At 40.0% G+C, this 14495-nt stretch overlaps 2 protein-coding genes across 2 annotated transcripts; both read right to left on the reverse strand.

The window, feature by feature from the left end:
- Positions 1-225: 225 nt before the first annotated feature.
- LOC103954133 (40S ribosomal protein S16-like) lies at positions 226-903 on the reverse strand. The gene has a single exon (XM_009365935.3). The coding sequence runs from the start codon at positions 850-852 to the stop codon at positions 415-417; it is 438 nt and encodes a 145-aa protein (XP_009364210.1). The 5' UTR covers positions 853-903; the 3' UTR covers positions 226-414.
- Positions 904-3469: 2566 nt separating this feature from the next.
- On the reverse strand, positions 3470-4471 carry LOC125471438 (2-hydroxyisoflavanone dehydratase-like). Its single transcript, XM_048571796.1, has one exon. It carries the CDS (start codon positions 4469-4471, stop codon positions 3470-3472), a length of 1002 nt encoding a protein of 333 aa, XP_048427753.1.
- Positions 4472-14495: the final 10024 nt, after the last annotated feature.

Raw genomic sequence — 14495 nt, forward strand, 5'->3', positions numbered from 1 at the left:
AGGTGTTTGGGCGGATTGGGGTTGATGCAGGCTTGGGGATGATGCGGGAGAGGCAAGGGAGGTTGGTGCAGGAGAAGGGGGAAGAGCTGGGCAACTTTGGGCTTGCGTGCGTGACCCAGTTGTTCATCGAATTCCAGTGCAGGAGACTAAATATTGCTAACAAGTAGTAGTAAGGTCCAATGAAGATTGATCAGAAATTTCAGAACAACTTGATTAGGCACATGCTATCAAAACTCCAACGGATTTGATTCAATCATTCTTCAAAACAGCATCAAATTAAAACTAAGCATAAAATATCCAGAACAAGGTCTCACCAAAACAGTTCCAAAATCCGCACCAAAAACTCAAACTAGGAATTCAAACAAAACACCGATCGAGATAGTAAATAACATAAACTGAAAAGAGGCAATCCTCTTAACGGTACGACTTCTGGAACCTGGATCTGGCACCGCGACCGCCGAACTTCTTGGGCTCGCAGCGCCTGGGGTCAGCCACCAGCAGAGTCCTGTCGTACCTGATCAGGATGTCCTTGATCTCCTTCTTGCTCTGCTCGTCCACGTACTTCTGGTAAAACGCCACGAGGGCCTTCGCAATGCTCTGGCGGATCGCGTAGATCTGGGAGGTGTGGCCTCCGCCTTTCACTCGGATCCTCATGTCCACGCCGGCGAAGCGCTGTCGTCCGAGCAGCAGGATCGGCTCGTAGGCCTTGAATCGGAGGATCTCCGGCTCGACGAGCTCGATTGGGCAGCCGTTGATCTTGATCAGGCCGCGTCCGCGCTTGCAGTAGGTCACAGCCACCGCTGTCTTCTTTCGCCCGAAGCATTGTACGGACTCGATAGCTGGGGCCGCCATGGTTGGTGCTCTGGGGTTTGGGTCTCCTTCAGGGCTTTCGAGGGGCTCTCTGTGTCTGTGCGCGCGGCGAGACAGAGTGTGGGAAATGTTATATGAGAGAGGGTTTAGGGTTTAGGGTGGATTGGACGGCTGAGATTGTTCTGTTAAACAACAGTACGATGGTTACCCATCCGGTGGAAAATGGGCTTTTTTTGGACCATGCCATTACATTGTTTCGGTCCGGCCCATGGTAGAGGCCCATACTTTGTGTTAGAATGTAAAAATATGAATAAATTGCATTACGCTTTGAATTTGGAGATTGCAAGATATAAGATCTATGCACACTTTAGGGCACTGTATAGAATTCGAATGATTAAATGTTCTGAAGTTCCATGTTCATTGCCACTACTTACTAATATGACGATGTATTGATATTTTTTTTTTACTTGTCAGTAAAAAGTTTAATGATTGACTTTCAATCTTTCATTAATATTAAGTAATACTTAAGTATTTTGAATGATATATGGTAAGCGTCTGCAATCACTCACTCCTCGATGATATATAGATGGGGCCTTCTCAATGCAAATTAAGGACTAAGACTACAATTTCCAATCCAATCTACGAACCATCTGAAAAACAATAAGAATTTGAAGCACATTAGATTAAATTAAGGAAAATAATTGAATTTTTTTTTCCTTCTCTCTTTCGTTGAGAATACGATGAATAAGAAAAAGATACATATGTACCGTAAGGGAAATAAAAAATATGAGTTCTGGAAGGCTAAAGACATTTAAAAAAAAAAAAAAAAAAAAAAAAGTGAGCCCGAAAACACATGACTTGTTTGCCTTGCATTTGAGCCGGCTCTAAATGTAGTAATATTTTTCTTAATACATTTGATATTATTTATAATTGGAAGTGGGATAAACCTTACAATGGGATGACCACAATAATTTGGTTCAAATTTACCTCTGGTGAGAATTCAACGTAATACCTTCAATTTATAAATGAAAAGAAATATCATTAGACTGTAATATTAAGTGGTAATGTGGTGATGTAGTTGAGCTCTCCTCGGACTATCCCTTGGCTACAAATTTTGCCTGATTACAACAATTATGTCCTAAAACATGAGGTGTAAAACTTTCATTCAAAAGTCTCTTGAAGAACATAAATAAAATCATCAAAGGCTCAAAAAATCAACTGATGGAACGGTAAGGGTTGAAGAACCCAAAAAATAAAACGATCATAAGCAGTACAACATATTCAATAGACTGAAGAAAGATTCAGTTGAGGGTATGTTTATTTACAAGGATTAAGAATTGAATCATTTTGATTCTTAAATTTGATGTGTTTACTAAAATATGAGTAAGTGAATTATTTTACTCCTTAATTTTTCATGCGTTTTTCACACATAAAAAATAAAAAAAGTATAAATTTTCCCTTAAAATCTATAATCAAATACAAAATAAAATAAAATAAGGAAACGGACCGTCTACGGGAACTACTTATTCTTACTCCCTTTCCTTCTCTTATTTTCCAACTTTCCAATTCATTCATTTTTCCATTGTATTTACATACAAGTAAGAAACTGGAAAATTGCAGGTTTTCCAGTAATCCTCTTTTTACAATCACAAGTATAATATACTTATCTTATTTTTTATAAGCGCTACATATGTATTTATGCATTTTGCTAGAAATGAAGAATCTTAATCACTTCAGTTAAAAGTTTCTTGCATTTGATATTTTTCTTATCGCGATTAACTCTTAAATTCTAACGCACAAGAGTTGTAAGGGTCTATATCTAAAGGATCCTTTGTTTTAATAGTGAGTGTCATGAGAGATAGGATTAGGGTGTCCAAGAATCATCGTTGTAGGTGTGAGTAGTCTTATTGAATTTGAAAACAGTGTGTAGACCTCGAAATTTCGATGAAATAACTGTGTCCCAAACACATTAAATTTTGACATGTGAGGGCTTACGTGGCATATGACTCATCAATACCAGATAAGTCACAAGGATACATGTCATGATTGGGGGAAATTAATATTTGATTTTAATTTAGATTAAACAAATTAATTAATTTAAATTAAAGCAAATACAAATGCCAAATTGGGTAAGATTGATTATTTGATTTTATTTAAATTAAATAATTGATTGATGGAAATAAATGACGAACCAAGTCACGAATCAAGTACAAATCCATCCATAGGCAAGACTTGGAAAGTTCATAACTACAAGGCCCCAAAGGCAAAGAAAAGGGGTTCAGAAATCATTCAAGCACCCATACGCTGCTAAAGCTCAAGCACCCAAATCCCCAAAATACTTTGAAGAATTCAGAAACCTCTTTGCGTTCTTCACTAAACTTTCGAAGAATCATCAAGCACTACTACCCGTGTCGATCCTTCATACGGCCAAGAGCCAAAACCTCGCGGTAACCGTTCATTCTAGATCAAGTCATCGCGACCCTTGGATTAACAACCTACACATCTACATATCTTCTGGAAATCAAATAAGAAGAAACTTGTAAACAGAGATTGTAACCCTACAAATTCATTAATACAATACAATTACTTTATGCACGTGTTCTCTTGTCATTTGTGGGCAAAATTTTCGTGTTTACACAGTGCTTAATAAAACTACTAGCTAGACAAGAAAAGAAGCCAAGTGTTTGATCATAATCTTCACATTCTCAGCCTTACCCTCACACAAGATATGAAAAGCATGTTCCTCACCTTTCATTTCAAACACCTCCAACTCTCCCTCCCACCCACTTTTCCTCACCAAATCGTAATACCAAATGCCTCGATCCCTCAGCTCATCCTTCCCAGAAACGCATACGAGCAGTCGGGAGCACCTGAGTCCAGCCAGGCTCGGTGCACCTTCACCTGCCGGATTGACCATTTGATTATCGTTACCCCCAGGAGCTGATGGGAACAAAAACTTCCAAACTTTACAAGGCAGCCACTTCTCAAAGTTTTCTCCTTTAGGCTCTGACCCAATTGGCCTTGACCCTAAAAAGTAAGGGTGTGACATGAATGCCCCCACAATTTTCACCCCACCACACAAACTCTCAAACCCTGCCTTCATAGCCACGTTATGCACTATGTTTCCACCTGCACTATCACCACCAATGTACAATTTACCAAAATTACCATACTGGACCAACCATGGCTCTCTGTCAGCATTGCTAGCATCTGATTCTTTGTGGGGTTTGTGGGAAGAGACCCATTGAAGAGCATCCCAGCAATCTTGGTAACACATGGGAATTGGGTTTTCTGGGGCGAGCCTGTACTCAACTGAGACGGCGAGGACTTGGGCTTGCGAGACCAAGCGGTTGAGGAAACGGTGGTGGTCAGATGAGAAGGCGGATTCGAAGCAAAATCCACCACCGTGGAAGTAAACCAAGACGGGGATAGGATTTTGGGGGTGTTGGTAATTTTGGTTTTGAAGAGGGAGGTAAAGGCGAGCGGAGATGCTAGGGTTTTGTGAGATGGTGATGTCTTTGGAGGAGACGTTGGTTTCTGGATCACGAGGAGATGGGGGCACATAGGGAGAGCCCATGAGGCGTTCCACCGTGCTGTCTTTGTATATTCTGATTAGAGGGAGGAGCTCTGAAGCTATTTCTTTTGCGGTGGCGGAAGCCATTAGAGACTTTTTGAGAAGTGTTGAAGTGTGAATCTTTTGAGGAATTGATGAGGGCAGAGAAACTGCAATTGAAATTTATAATGGAATACAGATTGTTTGTTTATAATTTCAATAGGAAAATGAGAAAGAGAGGAGCTCAAGGCTGACAGCTAATGCAGCAAGTAGCAATGGCAACCAAAGCAGCCGCCATATGACCTTCCGCGCGGTGAGTCAAACTATACGTACGTCATGGCTCCTCGTAAATATACAGTGCATGTAGGAAAGATTTTTGAGGAGTCGGTACATTACATGTTAAAATACAAGTGGAAGAACATATGAAAAAAAAATGAAAAAAACCTTTACTTTTTCGCTTATTATTATGATATGTAGTGTATTAACTCAAATTTTGATCACATGGAAAAATGTCTCGTGTGTGTGTATATATATAAATATCTTTAAACTAACATTAAGAATTGTTATTAGCTTTTCGATTTTTTTTTATCTGTAACGCTCTCTCTTTTTTTTTTCTTTTTTCTTTTTCAATAGATGCACAAAAGATTACACCCAATCTGCTCCAAATCCAGAAAGAGGAGTAGACCAACAGCACGAGAAAATTGAATACATAACTAATTTACATATATATAGAGGAAGTCTTGGGCAGACGAAGACAATGGAAAAGGAAAGACGCACCGATTGACTTGGAGGCCTCCAGTGCAGATTTCATTTGGTCTCACACTCTTGCAAGAGTGCAACGATCATATGGAGCAGCCCTGGTCGGTACTCTATCCATATAGACATTGCATTGACAAGGCAAGTGGTCTTTATTGCATAATCATATATCCATTGTCTCGATAAATTGGAGGAAAAAGGGTGTAGTCAAATTTGTACCGAATATTTCGATTGACCAATAAAAGTTAGCACAGAAGAGATTTAAAATTTTTGTTTGCACATTCTCTACATACTAATATTAATTAGTTTTAATGGCGTTGGTAATGAAAGCGTACAATATGCACACAATGTAGTGCAGGGAAAACAAATAATCTGTACATTCTTCTGTCGATTTAGAGAGAGGCCGGGTTACATAAAACAGGCTCACTTTAATGTGATGTCTCAATTTATTAATACAAGGTCATTCATTATATTTGCTCCACACCCTCTTTTTATCAATAATCCATGACATCACCATAACAGTGGATTCTTTTCATACAATTATTTCTACCTATCAGTCAACATTCCTCTTACAAACATTCTATTTATTTCTCTAATGCTCTAGTTTTCTCCCATTGACCAAGGAAGGGTGATAGTTTGGACTTTTTTTTTTTATTTTTTATTTTTTAACAAACGATATTATATAGATTAAGTGGTGGGGAGGGGTAAACCAATGAAGGATTTGATAAGAACTGTTATGTAGAAGGGAAGAAGATTGAGAGGGTTTAGAGAGAGAAGGAATCTTTGTAAAATGTATTGATATTTCTTGTTAGTTACAACTGTTTATTACAAGCTATATATAATAGCTATAGTAGCTTGCACTATAAGCTACATTTTCAACACACTTAACTAACTTCTTAATCTCTTGACACATGTCAATTCCATAACCATTGGATCTTAATACTCCTAACATCCCCCTACAAGCTCAGGAGCATAAAATTGAGCCTGAGATTGGCACAATGTGTCTGAAATAGTGGTGCAGAGAGTCATTTTGTAAGTATATCAACAAATTGTTCATTAAAGACACAAAATGCAGTTGCAGTTGCAGTTTGGCTACCCTTTCTCGAATAAAATGCACATCAATCTCAATGTGCTTAGTGCGTTGATGTTGAATTGGATTGCAAGTAAGAGCTATTGCTGATAAATTGTCACAAAAAAGGAGTGGTTTATAAAAAATTGGAACCTGCAGAAAAACCAACAGTTGTTTGATCCAATCAATTTTAGTTGTTGTAGTTAACAAAGCCTGATATTCAGCTTCAATTGATGATCGAGAAACAATGTTATGTTTCTTAGATGACCATGAAATAGGATTAGACCCCAGAAACACAACCATTCCAGTAGTTAATCTTCTATCATTAGGGTCCTCTGCTCAATCTGCATCATTATAGGTAGTGACATCCAGTGAACCATTGATATAATGAATTCCACAACCTTGAGTAACTCTTAAGTATCTGAGAATTCTTTTAACAGCCATAAAGTGTGACTCCATAGGACATTGCATAGATTGACATACCTGATGCACTGCAAAAATAATGTCAAGTCTAGTGAATGTCAAGTATTGGAGGGCACCAACCAAACTTCTATATAATGCAGGGTTATTATAAGGTTTTCCATCATTTTTTAGCAATCTATTATAGTCAAGCATAGAGGAACACATGATTTAGACAGCAACATTTCAGACTTGGATAACAAATATGTGACATACTTACTGAATGAGAGATTGAATAACCTCAGTGACTGCTTATGTTGCACTTCATGTTATAATGATGTCATCAACATATAATAGCAAGATCACCACAGAATTGCCAACAGTTTCACAAACAATGATAAATCTGCATATGTAGATTTGAACCCCAAAGTTGGCAGAAAACTAGTGAATCTCTCATTCTAGGCCCTTGGTGCCTATTTCAATCCATATAAGGATTTATGTAATCTGCAAACATAGTCTCCATGTTTGGTATCCACAAATCTAGGTGGTTGTGCCATGTACACCTCTTCTTGCAAGATGTCATGTAGAAAGGCATTTTTCATATCCAATTGTCTCAATGTCCAGCCAAAATGTGCAGATAAAGCTATAACTAATCTTGCTATTGTATGTTTAACAGTTGGGCTAAAAGTCTCTCCATAATCAATACCTTCTTCTTGATTAAGTCCTTTAGCCACCAGTTTTGCCTTATACCTCCCAATTGAACCATCAGCATTCTTCTTGATCTTAAAGACCCATTTACAACCTACTAAGTTCTTGTGTTGTGGTAGATGAGCCAATAACCATGTACCTTGGTTGTGTAAAGCTGAAATCTCATCTTTCATAGCCTCATACCACACTGGGAATTTTAATGCAGATTTATATGTTGCAGGTTCTACTTGATTCAAATCAACTCCTCCATTTTCATGTATGGCAGCTAGTAGAGTAATTTTCTTTGAGATGCCACTCTTTGACCTTGTCTGCATGGGATGGAGATTGATTAGAGGAATAGATAAAACCACTTATAGTTGTTCAGGTTAGAATTTAGGTACCACAGAGAGTGTAGGAGACAAGGGATGTGTTGTTGGTGCAACAATGGATTGACTGTAACTTGAATCTTCTGAATTTGAACTTGGAACTGTAACAATATTGAAGTGGAATCTTCTATTTTGTGTTTCTGGTAAAACAAGGACATTATTGTGATCTGGTGTTGGAATTGGTGTTTGTATGAGTGATGGTAGTGGTGAAGTAGTGACAGAGTGTTGTTTGGGAACCAAAGACTGGTAAATAAATTCTACCTCATCAAATATCACATGTCTAGAGATATAAATTTTCTTTCTAGATACATCATAGCATAGACACCCTGTATACTTGGATGCATACCCCTAAAAGACACACTTTGTTGTTCTGGATTCTAATTTGGTGTTGTTGTATGGTCTTAACCAATGGGTAACAAGAACAACCGAAGACATTCAAATGTTGAATCTCAGGTAATGAATTATACAACAATTCAAATGGTGATTTATTGCCTAATTAGGGGATGGCGTTTTGTTGATTAAGTATATTGAGGTTTGATAAGCAAATGACCAAAACAAGGATGGTAATGAAGCAGATTGTAACAAAGTGATGGATGTTTCAATGATATGTCTGTGTTTTCTCTCTGCTATCCTATTTTGTTTTGGTGTATGGGGACAAAACATTTGATGGCTCACTCCTTTATCAGAAAGAAACTTTTGAAATACTTTACTTATATATTCACCACCATCATCACTTTAGAGAGTTTTTTATGGATGTATGAAACTGTATTAAAATGAAATTGTAAAAGAAAACAAATGTTGCAGAAACATTACTTTTATTGCATATGGGAAAAATCCAACAATACTTGATACAATGATCATTGAAGGTCATATGGTATTTGAATCCTTGTAAAGATACACAAGGAACAGGGCCCCACATATCACTATGTACAATATCAAATGGTTTTACACACTTAGTAATTGAAAGATAAAATGATAGTTTATTAAATTTACCCTCTACACATGTTTGACACAATGAATGTATACTATTAGCAACACAAGAGACATTTGAAGTTCTTAAAACTTGAGAGACTATTGGATTAGAGGGATGACCTAGTCTCTTATGCCAAATACTGATTGTAATTTGTTTTCCAAGAAAAGCTACAGGTTGCCCTTTATTGATGACTGCATAAGAACTTGGTGAGATGATGGGGGTATGTGAACACGAAAGATTCCTTGAAACAAGAAACAAGAATAACGTGTACAAAATAATATTTTTGTGTTTAATGATTTTGGGGTTACGATCTCTTTCAAATTTGGTCCTCTGATTCTATCTTCGTAGGGTGTAGGTTTGTGGATGAGTTGTTGATCCAAAGGGCCGTCGGGGCTTGATCTAAGGATGAACAGTTGATGAACGGATCTTCAAGGGGCGTTGGGCTTGATCTTGAAGAATGGGTGTATGGGTTTGTTGAGGTTGTTGATCCAAAGGGCCGTTGGGGCTTGATCTTAGGATGAACAGTTGATGAACGGATCTTCAAGGCTTTTGGGCTTGATCTTGAAGAATGGGTGTATGAATTTCTTCAAGGGCTTTTGGGCTTGATCTTGAAGGTTGATGGATGAGCAGATCTTCAAAGCTTTTGGGCTTAGTCTTGAAGAACGATTAGATGTGTGGATTTGTTGAGGTTGTTAATCCAAAGGGCCGTTGGGGCTTGATCTTAGGATGAACAGATGATGAATGATGAATGATGAACACTTTCTTCAAGGGGCCGTCGGGGCTTGATCTTGAGTTGGTGGGAGTTCTTCAAGGGCCGTTGGGGCTTGATCTTGAAGGAGGATTTAACGAAGAACGAAGATTGCTTTCTTGATCCTTCGGGATTTTCTTGAGAGCTTTAGAGCTTCAAGGCTTCAAGGTTTTGGTGTGTTCTCCTCCAATTTGGGAGTAGAGAAATGTATTTGTGAATTCCTTGATGCTTGATACCTTGATGGAGAAGCCTATTTATAGGCTTTGAGAATGAATCACCACCACAAAATATTTTTTTCCTTTCCAAGCACCATTGCCTAATTTTCCCACTTAATGCAATATTGAAATTGAAGTGGTGTAACTTATGACCTAATTTCCCACTTAATACCATTTTAAACTTGAAGTGGTCTAACTTATGGCCTAATTTCCCACTTAACACCATTTTAAACTTGAAATGTGTATGCTTTGTCATTGCCCAAATGAGAAAAACTTGCTTTGATCCGTAATGGATTGAAGTGTGCTTGCCTTGTCATTGCCCAACATGAGAAGAAAAACTTGTTTTGATCCTCAATGGATTGAAATGTACTTGCCTTGTCATTGCCCAAAATGAGAAGAAAAACTTGTTTAATCCTTCAAGGGTATTTCTTCCTATTTTGTTGAGTCACACGCCATGTGTACAATTTGTACAACACGTGGCGTATGCCATGTATGCCTTGACACGTCAAAACTTTAATGCATTGGTGAACATTTGTTTTACTGAAATTTTGATGTCTACAAATGCCCCCACTTCAAGGTGCGTCGTAGACATGTGCTTGTCACGTGTAGAAGATGCGTTTTGAAGTCCCTTAATGTAGATGTCAACCCAAGGGCCGTCGAGGCTTGATCTTGAATTGGGCTGGAAATTTCTTCAAGGGCCATTGAGGCTTGATCTTGAGTTCGACTGGAAGATTTTCTGGTTTCCTCCAATCGTTGATTTTCCACAGGCTTAGTCTTGAACTGGGCTGGAGGATTCTTTTGGTCTCCCCCGAAGGTCTGAACTTACTCCTTTTATCTGGAGTTGAATTTGATTCAAGGGTGGTGAACACTTGATTTTGAATCGGACTTGTGATTTCTTCAAGGGCCATTGAGGCTTGATCTTGAACTGGGCTGGAGGATTCTTTTGGTCTCCCCCGAAGGTCTGAACTTACTCCTTTTATCTGGAGTTGAATTTGATTCAAGGGTGGTGAACACTTGATTTTGAATCGGACTTGTGATTTCTTCAAGGGCCATTGAGGCTTGATCTTGAACTGGGCTGGAGGATTCTTCTGGTCTCCTCCGCTCGTTGATTTTCCTTTGTGCTACTCTTGAACTGGGCAGCAGGATTCTTTTGGTCTCCCCCACGAAGGTCTACGAGCGGTTTCAGGATATGGCAGACAAGTACGAGGTGGAGGTGCTGACCTGTTTCTTTGTTCAATCTTTCCAATTCGTATTGAATACGAATTGGAAAGATTGAAGTTTCCTTGTCCCTTCTCTGGCAGTGTATCAACCGTTGAAGATGACTACTCGAGCAACGCTAGGTAAGCAACCAGGCAAAGGTTCCAGGTAGTCGGTTCCAGATCGGAAGACTGACTCCAAGTGCCGGCTGATTGCTCTCTTTCACTTTGCCATGCGAGTAATAACAAGGAAAAAGTAAAAGACAGGGAAAAAAGCATGATATGAGATACCTTTACTTTCGAAGAAGCAGCGAATGAATCAACACATATATTTGTTGTGCTTGTCTCCACATGCTTCGATGTATCATTTTCACTTGCCTTACTTGCTCCCTTTGCAGAAGTGGTATTTCCTTATGCAGGTTTAGCATCTTCTCTTGTAGTATTTGTCCTCTGATGCAGGAGTTGAATGCAAACCTTGCATTTGAATGGACCCTCACTTCTTGGTGGCAGCGCAAGTTTGAGTGGAGGTTCCGACATATTGCTTTCTCTATCCTTGTCTTGGCAGGTGAGAACAAGGGCAAAGGAAAAGACAGGGAAAAAGCATGATATGAAATACCTTTGCTTTCGCCCTTGATGATATGAGATACTTTTGCTTTTGAAGAAGCAGCGAATGAATCAGCACATATATTTGTTGTGCTTGTCTCCACATGCTTCGATTTACCGTTTCTTCCTGCCTCATCTGTATTCCAGGCATCTGGTATCTTCTTTGGGGAAGAAGAAAAGAATTGAGTATTTCGAGAGGCTTTGCTGGGAGTGCGCCCTCAGAGGTGAGGAAGAGTTGGGCATTTTTTTTTTTCAGGTCTGCCTTGCCAGAAAAGATGAAGGTCGACATATATATGGATTTCCCAATAGCAAGTGGTGGTACTGTTCTTTTACCCTTGTCGACAAACGTCTCTTCGATTTTTTAACAAGCGTCTCTTCGATTTCTGAGCGAGCGCCTCTTCGAAAAAGTAGTCACGGGTGCGGTTCTGTCACCACGCTTGTTGGCAAAGGCGCGTAGTTGGGATGATAACCTTCACGTGTTTTCAACTTTGTCAGAGATCTTTTGACAAAGTTGAACGCGTTATCTGAAAAGCCGCGAAAGCGTCGCCGAACTTCATGCAGGAAAATCCAGTTTTTTGAATCGGTGGTCGTGTCATCTTGGCTTTTTATAGAGGTATCGATCACCTTCAACATGCACACTTTGAAGATCGCCCGTTTGTGAAAATCGTCTTCGGCCCTTTCTGATTTTACTCCATCCACCTTTCTCTTTTAACCTTTTGACAATGGTTAACCCGTCTAACATTTGCTTAGATTTGAGTCTCAGCAGTGATCCGAGTGCGCCGCGTCAGGTAAATGTATGGTGCCCTTCTTTCTTATCTTCTAATGGCCCTTTGACAGTTGAAGATTCTGTGATGAAGGACGCAACAACAGCTACGATAGTAGCTAGGAACTTCCTCACTCCAAAAGATAATAGGCTGCTTTCAGAACGGTCCGATGAGTTGGCCGTTCAAGAGTCTCTAACTCTCAGTGTTCAGTGCGCAGGCTCTGTGTCCAACATGGGCCAACGCCTACTTGCTCGATCCCGCCAAGTGGAATCATTGATGGCGGAGGTGGAAACTCTTAAGCAAGAGATCAAACAGCTTAAGCACGAGAATAGAAGTTTGCATGTGCTTGCAAATAACTATTCGACGGGCATGAAGAGGAAGCTTGATGAGCTGCAAGAATCCAGTGGTCGAATTCAAAGTGACCGTCAAAGGCTTGCTGCTTTCTTCCAGAGGCACCTTTTTCCTGGCTCATCTAGCGTTCCACCAAGTATTGAGGCCTCTTCTTTGATGCCTCCCGCTTCTGTAGTTTTCCCAAGTAGTGGGGCTTCACATGAACAACCTTTATGAAAGCTCCATCTCTTTTTTTTTTTTTTTTTTTTTTTGTACACACTTGTAATTTCTCGGAGATCAATGAACATGCTTTACTTTATTTAGTGTATTGTGCTAAATACAGATAAAACATATACATCACCAAGATGTGTTATTTCCTTTTTTTATTTATTTTTTTTATTTTTTTTATTTTGATGATGTGACTGTACTTGAAGTTTTGAAGTTTCAAGTTGCCTACGTACCCTTGGTTGAGGAGGGATCAAGTCATGACGTAGTTCAAATGAGTGATGGTTTTTTTTTTTTTTTTTGATGATTTTGCCGTACACAGTTTATGCTCTTGCGGGCCAAGAGCGTGGTGCATTTGCTTTAGGGGTAGTAGCGCTTCAAAAATCTGCCGTTGATGGGGCCGATCTTCAACCCGTCTTCTGCCATGATTAAGTAGGCGCCATTGGTGTAGATCTCTTGTATTACGTAGGGTCCATCCCACTTTGATGTGAACTTGCTTTTTGTCTTATGAGTTGTAATGATAGGCCTACGCAATGCCAGCACGAGATCTCCGGCTTGGAAAGACCTTGGGCGGACTTTCTTGTTGAATGCCTTGGATAACCGTGCTTGGTAGCATTCCAAGTGTTGTTGAGCTTCGAGCCTTCTCTCATCCAGCGCTTCCAACTCCTGAAGGTGCAACTTTGCATTTTCTTCATCAGTCAAGCCTTCTTGTATAACCATCCTTAGTGAGGGAATTTGACTTTCGAGCGGTAGAACAGCTTCTACGCCATATACGAGAGAATAAGGTGTAGCTTGGGTAGGAGTCCTATGTGTAGTCCTATATGCCCAAAGTGCTTCACTTATTCTTTCATGCCAATCTCTCTTTGTTCGGCCGATTACCTTTTTCAGGAGGTTGCACAGCGTCTTGTTGAATGCTTCCGCGAGGCCGTTGGCCGGAGCATGATACATGGAAGACTTGTGCTGCTTGAACTTGTATTTGTCGCAAAGCTCGTCCACGAGTCGGTTGGAGAACTGCTTTCCGTTGTCAGTGATAATGTAGCGAGGCACCCCATATCGGTGGATGATATGCTCCTTGATGAAACGAACAACTGTTTCCTTTTTTACTTCCCTTAAAGGGATGGCTTCAGCCCACTTGGAGAAGTAATCTGTTGCAGCTAGGATGTAAGCTTCCCATGCAGATGACTTTGGCGTAATTGGTCCTACAACGTCCAATCCCCATGCGTCGAACGGCCATGAAGCAACTGTAGGGTGTAATGGTTCAGGCGGTTGATGTATGAAGTTGGTGTGGAATTGGCAGGCTTGGCACCTTTTGGCGTGTTCCAGGCAGTCCTTCACCATGCTCGGCCAGTAGTAACCCATTCTTTTAAGCCGGAAATGTAGCTTTGGTCCAGACTGATATGCCCCACACACACCTGAACGTGCTTCTTCCATGGCTAGATTAACTTCTTCCTCACCTAGGCATCTCAGGAGCACTCCTTCAAAAGAGCGTCGATAGAGTGTTCCTTTGTAGTAAAGGAAGCGAGGTGCTCGTCGACGTATTTCGGAACGGTGTCTGAGATCATCTGGAAGCTTTCCGTGCTCTAAGTAGTCGATCAGCGGCTGTCTCCACTCTTCAGCATCGACTGGAAGTACTGAGATGACATTTGTATCGTCTAGTGACATTTCATTAACGAGCGGAATCACCCACCTTTGGCAAACTGGCATGTCTGCAACTTCATCTTTTCCTAGTGTCATACTCGAGGCTAGATTGGCGAGAGCGTCTGCCATTTGATTTTCCTTTC

Source organism: the organism of the source record quoted next, unplaced genomic scaffold (genome assembly GCF_019419815.1).
Source record: "Pyrus x bretschneideri cultivar Hongxiangsu unplaced genomic scaffold, Pyrus_bretschneideri_v1 Contig6, whole genome shotgun sequence".
NCBI classification, from domain to species: domain Eukaryota; kingdom Viridiplantae; phylum Streptophyta; class Magnoliopsida; order Rosales; family Rosaceae; genus Pyrus; species Pyrus x bretschneideri.

Bases quoted from the DNA above. Each gene is read 5' to 3' on its own strand.
- LOC103954133 (XM_009365935.3), bottom strand. From the start codon at position 852: ATGGCGGCCCCAGCTATCGAGTCCGTACAATGCTTCGGGCGAAAGAAG.
- LOC125471438 (XM_048571796.1), bottom strand. From the start codon at position 4,471: ATGGCTTCCGCCACCGCAAAAGAAATAGCTTCAGAGCTCCTCCCTCTA.